General features: G+C 46.3%; 1 protein-coding gene across 3 annotated transcripts in view; it reads left to right on the top strand.

The window, feature by feature from the left end:
- Window positions 1-13,314, top strand: part of Tns3 (tensin 3) — a 266,434-nt gene that overhangs the window by 137,897 nt on the left and 115,223 nt on the right. For all 3 annotated transcript variants that reach the window (XM_071614592.1, XM_027938365.2, XM_071614583.1), the window contains exons 11-13: window positions 3,537-3,649; window positions 4,742-4,802; window positions 5,575-5,650. In XM_071614592.1, the coding sequence (XP_071470693.1) occupies window positions 3,537-3,649; window positions 4,742-4,802; window positions 5,575-5,650 (250 nt within the window). The remainder of the gene's footprint in view (window positions 1-3,536; window positions 3,650-4,741; window positions 4,803-5,574; window positions 5,651-13,314) is intronic.

The raw sequence follows: 13,314 nt of genomic DNA, 5'->3' as shown, positions 1-13,314 counted from the left end.
GAACATAGTTGAATGTTAGTAGAATTTTACTGATAGGAAAAAGGCCAAAGGTTGAGCAACCATGTGCCAACTCCTGTGCACCAGCTCCCTGAAGCCAGGGAGGATTTCTCTTTGACATTGCCCACCACCCCTATCTGTCCTCAGCATGGCTCCTGGAAATGCTGGGGAATGGCCATGGTGGAGCAGGACTTTCTCCTTTGATGCTTGCCCTCCTGGCTAAGGTCAAGAGGAACTTGAGCAGGGTGGGGTGTGCAGTGAGAAGCACCATCTTCCTCTTCCAGATGTACTTCCTTGGCAGATGGCAACCCGTGGAGCCCAGCACATATCTCCATCACAGTTTTACTTTAAGGCAAATAGTAGGCAATTTGTCCAAGAATTAACAAGGCAATTGAAAATTGTTTTCTATCTTGGAGACAGGATCGTAGTATCCCGACCTTTTGTAAGTGAGTCATGATCCTCCACATCTGTTTTCTCTGGTGAAGCCAAGGGCTGTGTCAGGAGATATGGAGAACAATTTCAGGGACTGCCAGAGGCGCCTTCTCCTTCTGTTGTGGGTGTCTCCAAAGGCCTGGGTCTGTCTCTGCTCAGACTGGGGAATGTTGGAGGAATGTGGGCTACATGTGGGACTATGGGTTGGAGCCTGGCTGTGTCTGAACAACAGGCCCCTCAAGGAATTCAAATTGTGTTAAAAACCTGGTATATTATTAGTATTATAGTTAAATAGCCCTTGTTCTATTTTGAACCATAAAGCATTATTTTTTCACTGAGCAGTTCCCAAAATGGGAATCTATATGACCTCTTGCGCAGAAGATAGGGTGTTAACAAGATGTGAGCCATGCAAAAAGATGTCTAGCACACACCAGGGAGGCATGGCCTCCTTATTGTCTCCTTTTTGTTCTTATTATTTATTGAACCAGCAATTTTTTAATAACATTAAAAGAGTGTGGCGAAGGGGAATACTTCTCGCTTTAACATGCCCACAGCTTTGGTGCATCTGCCTGCTGTGCATCTGTAATTGATGAAATGTGATTTCAGCTTTGCATTCCAAGCCTAATGCCTTGCACCCAAGATCAGGGGACTGCCCCTAATTCTCCATCTTTTTCTGATATGTTGCTCAGTGCCTGCATTAGAAGATGCTCACCAAATAATTATTGAGTTGGTGAACAACTGAATGCATGTGTAAGAGAAATCTGGAGGGATGTTTGAGACCAAAGAATGTGCAATGACAGCCTTTATGGGAGCAGGGAGACTTCATTGTCCTACAGACACCCTGTGGACAGGGGTTCCTTGTGGACTATTTTAGGACCAAGGCCAAGAAATCAATTCAAATTCAAGCTCACAATAATCACTTCTGAGATTGAATAATAAGCTTAGGATTTGTGGCCGACAAGCTCCAAAATCTCAACAGCAACTTCTAAAGAAGCCATTGGCAGAAAGATAAGGAACCCCTCAGAACCTTCAAATTATTAGTATAGTTATCCGTTGGTATCGTCAGGGGATTGGTTCCAGAAACCTCATGATTCTAAAATTTGCAGATACTCAAGTTCCTTATACAGAAAGATCTTGTATTTACATGAAACTTACGTGCATCTTCCTGTCTACTTGAAATCACATCTAGAAGACTTATAAATGTAAATAAGTTTATGTAAATAGTGGTTGACACTGTATATTTTAGGGAATAATGAAAAAACAAAACAAAAACCTGTCCATGTTCAATACAGATGCATTTCTTTCCCTACCAAAGTTTTTGATTTAAGTTTGGTGGAACTCGTGGATATAGAACTTATGGGCACAGAAGGCTGACTGTGATTATTTTTTGGATTGGTGAAGCTGTGAGCTGAGTGACCCTTCATAGACAGAGATGGAGAGCTGGTGACTGTTGAGAGCCAATTTCAGGCAGGGCAGGCTCTCTGCTTCAGAGACAGAGTCCTGGGGCAGATGCAAGTGGTTTTCTTTCTTTTCCCCCATGGTCAACAGTGGGACTGTGGTCTTGGACTCTGTGTCCTTCTTTGGGAGCTTGTGGAGAAACAGTATTCTGCTGCCGTACCTTGACCTTACTCATCTGAAGGAAGAAACTTTTTGTGGTCTTTTGTACATGAGCGATAACCCCAGTTGGGTAGAAATGGAGGCTTTGCCCATAGTGTGGGACAGGAGCTAATGGCTTCTGAGCAAGGAGCGATCTCAGCTTCCTGGAGGACAGCTGTTTGTCCCCTGCAGAAAGTGGTGACATCTCTGACTTCAGCTAAAGTCAGCTTCTCACACTGTTGGTAACAGGAGCCCTTGGGTGCTGCAGAATGTTCCACATTTCCATGAAATTGTGAAACAAGTACCAATTTTATTCTGAGGTCTGGGTGCACAATAGGCCCAAGCAGGTCCAGCCTGTAAAGGACCTGCTTACCTGAGTGGTTATTGCAGAACTGCCCACACCCATAGCCAGGAGCCCATGGACTGTATACATTGGGCTGGGGCTCTCACAGGAGGGCCTGGGGAAGAGCTGTCACTTGTGCTCAGGGCTACCCAGTGCTAGAGGGTGACTCAGGATGTAAAATTTAGGTGACTAAAACTAGATGAACAGAGAAAGTAGGGGACAAATGACAGATGGACTACTGGTCTTATCTCATAGTCCTACAACCACTGAACGACTCCCATCTTAATTGACAGTTTGTTGGATGCCAAATGTGCCTCATTTATCCACCCTCAAATAGCATGAGGTGCATCATTAGAACTGCTGTCAGGGAACTCAGGGCAGGGGCAGCTCTGGGCTACCAGGTACACAGGGAATCAGGGAGTGTCAGGCAGGGCACAGGGAGGGAGGCCCAAGGCCGAGGGAACATCAGAGCTGGAGGAGGGTCCAACACATGTTCCGGTCATTGCTGCCTTGTCGTGTCTCATGAGGACCCTGTGGATCACACGCGCCTAGTATAGAAACTTCCCTCTGAGTGCACAGGGCTGAGCCTAGAATTCAGACAGGAAAAGTCACATTTTCCAGGCCCATGGTAGTCCCAAGTGGTCTTTACCTTGGAGCTGGGCCACTAAGAGAGGACCTAAGAGGAGACTCTTGGGGAAGAGTAGCTCAGGGACTTCTGAGGTCAAAGAACCTCTTACGGTTGGTGTGGGAGGTGCCATGTACAAGTGAGAGTGAACCTTGGCTGTTCCTCAGGCCTCCTGAGTGGGAGCAGAAAGTCATGGGGGGAATGAGTTGCTGGGCCTGCATCATGTGACCCCAGATGCTGGCCTGACCTGGGACGGGGTTTGGGGAACGGGTGAGGAGGCTTCCCAGGTGTCGGTGCCCAGGCATGGGAGATGCTTGTGCCTCTTTGTCCCTGCTATTTAGCGAGAGGCCATGTAGGCAGTTCCTAGCATTGATAATGGAGCCGCCGCCAGGGCTGTGACCCTCTGAGGCTTCAGCAGATAACCACTTTGAGTTGTGCAGCAGGACAGGACCTTCTGATTGTCTCAGGAGACAGTTTCCTCCTGCTGAGACTTGTGCAGTGCTGAGAGTGCTGCTGTGGGGTCTCATCCGCTGTTCTTTGCAGGTACGTGCAGTTTCTCAGCGGGCTTCTCTCAGGGTCAGTGAAGATGAATGCCTCACCCTTGTTCCTGCATTTCGTCATCCTGCACGGCACCCCTAACTTCGACACTGGAGGAGGTGAGAGATTTCCATGGCATGGAGCCCGTGATTTGGTAACAGGCCCCCTCCCTGATTCTGCGACATCCTGAATCTGTCCCTCAGCTTCCTAGTTGTAGAAGCAGCTCTGTCGTGTGGACAAAGCTTCAACTTTGGGAGACTGTTTGAAACAGTTGGTTAGGAGAGGGACAGGGAACCAATACTCCTGTGCCTGTGTACAAGCAATCTGGAATGCCGTGTCATCCTAGGCCAGCAGTCCTGTGGGTCAGCTGTACGCTTGGTCTCAGGCTCACACAGCGGTGAGGGAAATCAGCATGAAAGAGATTTCCCAGCTGCTTCAGGATCCCATCTTATCCCTCCTCCTTAAAGTGATTTCAAGAGAGAGAGCACCTAGCACAGGATTGGCATCAGGACCTTTTGCCCTGGTCCCTAGTCCCATGCAGGTACCCATAGCCTGTGGGTGGTCAAGACCTTGTCCCCTCCTCAGTCCCATGTAAGTGCTCACAGCACATGGCTGGTGTCAGAATCCTGTCTGCTTCTCCCTTATGTGATTTAGATAGTTGCAGTTTCATCCTTTTGCAGTGCTGAGGATAAATCTGGGGCATCTAGGCGATGGTTCTATCACTGAGTTACATGCCCAGCCCTTTTGAATTTTCTTTTGAGATTGGATCTCACTAAGTTGCTCAGGGTGGTCTCAAACTTGTACTCCTCCTTTCTCAGCCTCCTGAGTAGCAGGGATTACAGGTGTGTGCCACTGCACCTGACTTTGTTTCTTCCATTTTAAAGTGTATCTATGCCTTCCAGTCCCCCTGGTCATCAGGACCAGAGTGGACCTAATGAGCAGAAAGTGGATTTTGAGCCCTCCTGGTCTCACTATTTAGTGCCCTAGTAGGCATCTGGATAAAGGTCAAGCTGTCTTTCTGTGGCTCATAGGACCAAATTTATTTCCTGCAGGGGCGGGAGACTCCTTATGCTCACTGAATGTGGGCAACTCTGGGAGCTGTTTCCCCAGTCTCTCTGGCAGCCTATGCAGTCTCTGATCTCTCTGCACCTGCCTCTCTTTTTTGGCTAGACTCTGATCCCATTTTTACCTGGTGTGTGTCTTTCTTTCAGTGTGCCGGCCCTTTCTGAAGCTCTACCAAGCCATGCAGCCTGTGTATACATCAGGGATCTAGTAAGTGCTGGAGCTTGTCCTGTGGCATCCTGGGGATCGTTGTAGAGCATGGCTACCTTTCTCATGGGAAGAGGGTGTAGGCAATGAGGTGAGAAATTCCAAGGAGCCCAAGGAGCATGCAGAAGGGAAAGCCCTGGGGCAGCCTATGGTCCGACGTACACAGGTGTCCCGTGTTCCTGCCACTTAAGTTGGCTCCATCAAGGGGCTTGACACTGGAGCCTCCAGTGGAGAAGGCCATTGCTCTTTGGAAGTGGACATATTGGAAAGATTCCCAGGACAAGGTTCCCTTATGATTTTTCTTTCTCTCTCCTTTGCATTTTTTATATGCATCAGTTTTTCTTTTTTTAATATTTAATTTTTAGTTGTAGTTGGACACAGCACCTTTTTATTTATTTATTTATTTATTTAGTCCCATTTCTGGGTTCACACTGGATGCTATGCATATTGATGGTACTTTGAAAATTTTACCTGTAGCTTGTTGAAGCTGCATCCAACTGCACCTTTCCGGGGCTCCTTGGTCTTCTCTATAATTGGGCCCCTGGGGTAGGGTCTCAGTGCCTTCGAGTAAGTCACTGACCCTGATGTTGCTGTAAGGGCTCTCCAAGGCCTAGGAATTTTCTTAAGCCTTTTGGACACATTTTTAGAGTGGATTCTCAGAAATTAGATTCTGTGTTAATGGGAACATTTTATGTACATGTTCTTTTCTCAACATGTATTCTGTCCACAAAATCATGAGACTGCATAATGATGTACCTTCTTGTTTATCCCAAAGCAATGTTGGTTCAGAAAACCCCAGCAGAATCTGTATTGTCATAGAGCCGGCCCAGCTGCTGAAAGGGGACATCATGGTGAGTGCCCACTGTTTCAGTAATAATGACCCAAAAGACAGAAAAGATTTCATCGTAAAACAGTAACAGCCCCTGTTTTTGAAACCCTCCCTCCAAAAAATCTGTAGGAAGGTAGAAAAGTAGCCTTTATCTTAATGCATTTGGTTAGTTTTCTGAGTAAAAGTATTTTAATTAAAGGGAGAGAACGAATTTTTGTTCTTTAGTGTCCTTGATTGTAGAGCCATTTTATATATGTAAATTTGAAAATGAAGTCCTGATATGGTGACTGAACTCGGGACATCCCCATTTCCTGACCATAATTTGTAATCTTAACATGATCATAGCCCTCCTAGGGTGTAGCGATAGAAATAAAATATGTGTTTAGCGTTAAGAGCCAGAGTACTGGTGTTATTATAGCTTGGTTAAGGATCAAAACACTGATTTCTTCAGATAATTTTGTTTCTTGGGTGTGTTCATTTTGGGAGGAGACTAATTTTTAGTGTGTGTGTGTGTGTGTGTGTGTGTGTTTTATCTCTCTCGGTTTTTTTTTTTTTTTTTTTTTTTTTGATATCTGGGATTGAACCCAGGGGTACTTAACCTCTGAGTCGCATCCCCAGAAATTTTTTAGTTTTTGTTTTGAGACAGGGTCTTGCTAAGTTGTTTAGGGCCTCACTAAGTTGCTTAAAGCCTCACTAAGTTACTGAGGCTTCCCTTAAACTTGCCATCTTGGTGCCTCATTCTCCCCAGACACTGGAATTTAAATGTGTGCCACTATACTCTGTTGTTGTCTTTTATCTATCTTGAATACAAAGGAATTTATACAGGTAAGATAATTTTAGTAAAGATTTTGTCTAGAATAAAGAAAACCTTTAAGGCATATGTATAGCTGCCAGGATTCAGAGAATAACTTAGATACGATCTTTACATGGCCTTGGCAGACCTGCTTTGATAAAGGTTAGGTGACTCAGGTGTTCACTTTGCAGTATGTATAAAAGGCTCAACCAAAGTCTTTGAAGATCCTCATTAATTTCCTCCAGAAGTTTGTATTTTAAAACTCTTTCTTAATGGCTGGGGGAAAATCCCCACCTTGCCCATCCCAGATTTTCACAAAAATAAGGACAGGTGTAGTTCAGTAGTGGAGCATGTGCTTAGCATGCTCAAGATCCTAGGCTTGATCCTCAGCTCTGGGGGGAAAAAAATCCATAAGGATAATGAGGGTAGAGACCCTGGGGATACAGTCACATCTTTTGCATGCCCTCTGAGTCCTGCAGCTTCAGTCTGTGCTGCTTCATAGGGTGGAATTCTACAGGGGGAGAAGGCATCTGAGAGGGTATAAGGGTCAGTAAGGAGTGTGGCCATGTGGCTGAGCCCTAATTTTGCTCAGCATTGTGCTGAGCACTGCACAAAATCACCTTCCATCCCCATGGCAATCTCATGAAAGAACTGCACTTCCCATTTCACAGGTGGGAAAGCCGAGGGTGTAGGTGGTTACTCTATTTTCACAAGCTCAGTTTTCAGCCACTCTCTTCTGCTACCCCAAGGAGAAGGGCCCTGGGCTTGCAAAGCCTGTGATTGGAGTGCAGTGCAGCCTCCCTGCTGCCCTGGGGTTAGTAGAGAGGGGCAGGGCGAGGAGGAGAGAGAGATTCTCCCCATCATGTGCTGCTTCATGTCTTCTGTCTAGGTGTGCAATGCTGGCCCTGGCTTTAGGACACCTGCAATCATTGGGCAAAGGGGCCGAGCTATTTATTTATTTACTTATTTCAGTATTTGGGATTGGACCTAGGGGAACTCTACCGCTGAACTACAACCATAGCCCTTTCTATTTGAGACGGTCTAAGTTATTCCAGCTAGACTTGAACTTCCGATCCTCCTGCCTCAGCCTCCCATGTAGCTGGGATTATAGGAGTGTGAGCCTTAATTGAGGACTGCTTTGTGTCAGCTAAATCAGGCTTTACCAGCTGTGGCTCTAACCTGTCTCTAACTCTGGAATGGGGTCCAGTGTTCCAGCTTTAAAGAAGAGAACAGGAGAGGCTGGTGGGGTAGGATTGACATCTGCCTGTCATCATGACATCTGTCTGCCATACAGGTTTGTGGGGGGACTGGAGTTGGCTTTTCCAGGGGGCAGCTCCCTGTCTGCAGGGATTCGTTGTTAAAGCCACGTCCCTTTCGGATGACCCACGGAAGGTAACCAAAAGCTATGATATGGAGGGTGACTCTCAGGCTAGGATGTATGGCTCTCCGCCCCTCGCCACTTCCTAGAACAAGGGCAAGGCTTCTCTTCAGATGCTCCTGAGCTAGTGGCTGCAAGGTCTTCTGAGACCTGTGGGCAGACCAGTCTAATTGCGATGCCAACTGCCACTCCCCTTTCCCTATCCTTCCCTTCTTCCCCATCCTCCTTCCTCTCTCTCTTCTCCTCCTTTTCTTTACTCTCATTCTCTTGTCTGTCTTCACTTCCATTTTCTCTTTTTCTCCCTGTGATTTTTTTACCCAATAGTCTTTTTTGGAACATTTTGTCCTCTTTCGGGTCTATGGGCTTAGCCCTAGGCACAGGAAGGAAGGGAGGAGCACAGTGACTTTGTCCTGGAGGATCCTGGTGAAGACGTGGGTTTGTTTGTTTGTTTTTCCTTAAAGAGGACCTGCAGCTGCTCTGTAGCCCAGGTCGGGGGCCACTGTAGGTTGAGGCAGAGCAGTTTGGGTGAGGATTGAGTTGGATATGACCTGTGACTTGGGCATCAAGGTGCTGGGCTGGAAGAGTATTACCAACAGAGGACACAACATCTTGGCTTCATGGTGTCCGGAGGGGTCTTATGCCTTTGCTAGGACGTCTGGGGTTGTGAGGAAATTAAACATCTTGGACAGGAATTCTTGCATAGTTCTCTTTTGGGAAACGTGGACTTCTGCTCAGTGAGGAGCACACTTAGGTTTGTGTGGATGAAATGTGTGAACCCACATAAATCTTCCAGGACAGTGTATGACAGAGGGTGAAGGCCATGCCACATGAGGCTGAAACATCACAAGCCATTGTCACAACCAGAGAGACCATGGCTTGACTTTATGGGTGGATGGACACTGATTTTTCCCTCTGCTTCTTCACCATGAACCTCTTCCTACTGAACTGCATTCCAGCCCTGTCCCTCCCTGTAGTGGGCACTGCAACCCAAGCATGAGGTCTCAGTAAATATCACATGTGCCTGGCTGTGGCCACTGGAACGTGGCTTTGAGCAGGCTACAAGGAGCCTGTCTAGGGAGGTGGAGGCTGTGGGTGGAGGCAGCATTTGGCACTTGATTAGTGAGGCAGATCCAGGAACAAAGTAGGCGGGGCAGAGGAGGAGAGGACCCTGGGTGGGTGGGAGGCGTTCTCTGGTGGATGTGCCAGGGCTTAGTAGATGTGCCCCATCCTGGTAGAGTTCCTGGGTGTCCAGGGAGCTGAGGGAGCTAGGTGCTGCTCTAGCTCAGGAAAGTACCGTCCTGTGTGTTGGTGTTGCTGGGTGACCTTGGATGAAAAATGATGCCTGCTGGGCACCCAGAGGTCACAGCAAGGCAGCTCTGTTCTTGTGTCAGTGGCTCACAACTATTTGTTCCTAAGTGGTTTGTTATCCAACAACTAAAGAGTCAGTCTGCAACTACTTTGGAAGCAGTGATTATTTGAAATTGTTGCAAAAATTGGAGTCAAACTTGTGAGTCCACTTGGTATGGAGCAGAGACCCTCTGAAGCTCAGGCTGTGGTTAGGAGGGCCAGACCAGCTAGCATTCGTTGATGTGGCTCTAGAGAAGCTCTTGGTCAGCAGAGAGAGGCTGAGGCCTGCAGTGAGCAAGGCGCTGAGTCAGCAGGAATGTCAGATGTGAGCATGGCTGGAGCATCATGGAAAGGTCATCTCCACTCTTCATAGCACTTGGGGCTTGTGTGGTCCTGGCCTGGGGTGAGGAGTCCCCAAAGCTCTGTGTGCCATTTCCCACAAGTGGATTCTCAGAAGGGAGAGGTGCAGACTTCATGCAAGGCGCAGGGTAGTGGGACAGCCCCCATGAGGACGTGGCACTACTGAGGACAATGCTGATGTTTGAGAACTGGAATAGTCAGATGTGGAGCATTTCAGGGAGCAGAAGGCGGGTAATGGTAGTGGTGGTAGAGTGTTCCAGGTAATCCTAGGAGTGAGTTGGGCCTGTTCTGGGGATTTCCACTGACTGTGAGGCATTCAGAGGGACAGCCTTGGTGGGGAGAGGGCCAGGTGAAAGCCTCACCTGAGCCCAGGTTAGAGTAGTTGTGAAGGTGAGAACCAGACTCACCATCTAGCCTGGGCATCTTCTGGAACAACCTCACACTTGAACTTGAACATGAATCTTGGGTGGACATTTTATCAGGACAAAAGATTCTTGCTGGTGTTGGGTGTTTCTGAGTAAGGGGCCCACCCTCTCTTCTTGGTGGTCTTCCAGGCCAGCTTGCTCTGCTTAGGTTGCTTTTTTAGAACACCACAGACTGGGTGACCTGTAGTAACGGGAATTGATTTCTCTAGCTAGAAATCCAAGGTTAAGGTGCTGCAGATTCAGTGTCCCGTGAGGACCCCCTTTGTGATTCATAAATAGCTCCTTTCCCTGTGCCTTATGTGGTGAAAGGGGTGAAGCAGCTCTGTGTGGTCCCTTCTATAGGGGTACTAATGCCATTCCTGAGGGACCCAATCTCTTCACTAATCACCTCCCCAAACCCCCACCTCCCAATACTATCACTTTGGGTGTGAAGATGTCATCACGTAGATTTAAATTTTTTATTAGTGCCTTATAATTATACACAAAAGAAGGATTCATTATATCATATTCATTTATGCACATAACAATTTGATCAATCTCATTTCCCAGCACCTTCCCTTTCCCTCCTCTTCTCCCTCTCCTGATCTGCTTGCTCTACTGATCTCCCTTCTATTATCATTATTTTAATTAGTGTTATAATGATATAAGTGGATTATTACATATGAAATTTTATATATTTCTATATGTATCTCTCTCTCTCTCTCTCTCTCTCTATATATATATATATATATATATATATATATAATATTCATTATGGTACACAATGTATATGGACATAGCATTATTTGGTAGAGTTCATGCCCCCAGTACTTCTCTATGCCCTTCCCTCCTCCCATCTTCTCAATATCCTTTCTCTACTCTATTGTTCTATTTTCATGAAATCTCCTTACCTTTTTTTGATTATTCCTTACCTTTTTTTCCCTTTTCCTCTCTCTCTCTAGCTTCTGCACATGAAAGAAAACTTTGAGTCTAGCTTAATTAACTTACCATAGCATTCTCCAGTTTCTATCCATTTATCAGTAAATGACTTAATTTCTTTTTTTCTTTCTTTTTTGGTGCCAGGGATTGAACCCAGGGGCATTTAACCACTGAGCCACACTCCCAGCTATTTATTTATTTATTTTATATTTTTAAATTTAAAGATAGGGTCTCACTAAGTTGCTGAGGCTAGCTTTGTACTTGTGGTCCTCCTAGCCTCCCAAGCGCTGGGATCACAGGCTTGTCTCACTGTGCCAGGCTAATTTAATTATTCTTTATGGCTATGTAGAACTCCATTGTGTATATATACCACATTTCCTTTATCCATTTGTCTGTTGAGGGACATCTACCTGGTACTATAACTTGGCTATTGTGAATTGCACTATTATAAATAAATACTGTTATGCATGTAACACTATGGTATGCTGTTTTTAAATCTTTAGGGTAAATTCTAAGAAGTGGAATAAATAGCTGGGTCATATGGTGAATCCATTTCTAGTCTTTTGAGAAATCTCCATACTGTTTTCTAAAGTGTTGTAGAAAGTGATATCCATAAGACATAAATGTATCTTTTCTCTGCTCATCCTCACCAGCAACTATTGTTATTTGGGTTCTTTCTACCTGGAATGAGATGAAATCTCCGTGTAAGTTTTGTTTTGCATTTCCCTGATTGCTAATGATGTTGGGCGTTGTTTTTATATATATGCTGCCCATCTGTACTTTTTATTTTGAAAAGTATTCAGGTAGATCTTTTGTCCATTTATTGATTGGTTTACTTTTTTGGTGTTAAATTTTTGGGGTTTTTTTTTTTTTTTAACTTTTTAAAATATATCCTGGATATCAATCCCTTGTTGGAATAGTAGCTGGCAAAATTTTTCTCCCATTCTATAGAAGTCTTTCTTCCCACTCTTATTTTCTTTGCTGTGCAGAGGTGTTTTAATTTGATCTCGTCCCACTTATTGATTCTTGGTTGGACTTCTTGAGCTCTAGGAATCTTGTTAAGGAAGTTGCTGCCTATACCAATGTGTGGGAGTGTTGCCTTAGGTTTTCTTCCAGTAGTTTCAGTTCTAATTCTGAGGTCTTTGATCCACTTTGAGTGGATTTTAGGGGGACACAAACACTGAGTCTGCACAGAGGCTATCACCTCTCCACCCCCTTTCCTGCCTTGTCTCAGACTTTCCTGATTCTCTTCTGTGCCTCACTGTGGCTTCCTCTGCTGGCTTTTCATTGGTGCCTTTACCTCCTACCTTGCCCTGGTTTTCCTTTCTTTCCTACCAGGTCTCAGGAAAAAACAGTGCCAAGATATCCTGCTCTTTAACTGCTGCTCTGCTCAGTAGTAGTCCCCTGTCCCTCTGTCTACTGGTGGTGGCCATGGTGGCATCATCCTCTGCCTGGTCTGTGGTGCTCTCCCGTGAGCCCTGTTCTCCCTGGTAGCCTGTTCTCTTTCCCTGTCTTTTAGCCTGAGGTCTGAGGAGCCTTCCCTAGCTTCTGCACAGCTGCCCCTGACCTGGTGTTCTCCAGGCTGCTGTCCTTCCTGCTCTCCTCATCCCTTGCTGGCTCTCAACTGCCCTTACTTACTTTCGAGTCAGATTGTTGTGGTCCTAGCCTACTAGGATTCACCAGCTGCCCAGGGTGCCCTTTGGCAACTCCATCTTTCCAACTTTAAGCTCTGCTGGGACTCCCCACCCACCCCCACCTCTGCACTCTAAACTTGAGCTTCATGTTTGACATCTTTTGTTTTCCCCTCCCACAACCCTATGGCCCCATATCTTATCTGCTCTGCAGATTTGATGACTCAGTGAGCCCTGCCTCCCCAGGGACTCTAAACTCCAATTCACTTCTCACTTTTGAACTCTCTAGTCCGTCATTGTGCCCCTCAGAGGACAAATGGACACTCAGGTGATGTCTGAGAAGCACAAGCAAAAGGATAGCAGCTTGCAATTACTAAGCGTGGTCAGAGGCCAGGGCTATGCCCTGCCCATTGTCATTCCCGCCTTATACCCCAGTTCTCATGTATATATTAGGAACCTTTGGCTGGAGCAGAGCATCACTGGGTAGGGTCATACCCCCAGCAAGTCAGCTGAGCCAGGTTCTCTGAAAACCATTAAGCCAGTGAGCCACGTTCCCGGGAAGCTGCTGGCCTTCCCTGTGATTGGGTATGGCCACTCCAGGAGTGACATGGGCATGATTGGCAGAGGAGCAGCCTCTCCAATGTATCTGTCGAAACAGAAGCCAGAGGAGCCTGGAGACCTGGGGAGAGGAAAGCTGGAGTTCAGGTGCAAGGTTCAGCTGGGAGCCCTCTAGAGGTGAATGTTTCATGCCATGGGGGCACTTCGTCCATGCATGATTTGTTGCCAGAAGAAATGCTGGCAAAACAGGAGGTTCTTGGGCTTTTCACAGGAGAT

This window comes from Marmota flaviventris, chromosome 1, assembly GCF_047511675.1.
Source record: "Marmota flaviventris isolate mMarFla1 chromosome 1, mMarFla1.hap1, whole genome shotgun sequence".
In the NCBI taxonomy this organism is placed as follows: Eukaryota; Metazoa; Chordata; class Mammalia; order Rodentia; family Sciuridae; genus Marmota; species Marmota flaviventris.
Note: the sequence above shows the minus strand (reverse complement) of the source record. Positions and strands in the feature narration are given on the sequence as shown.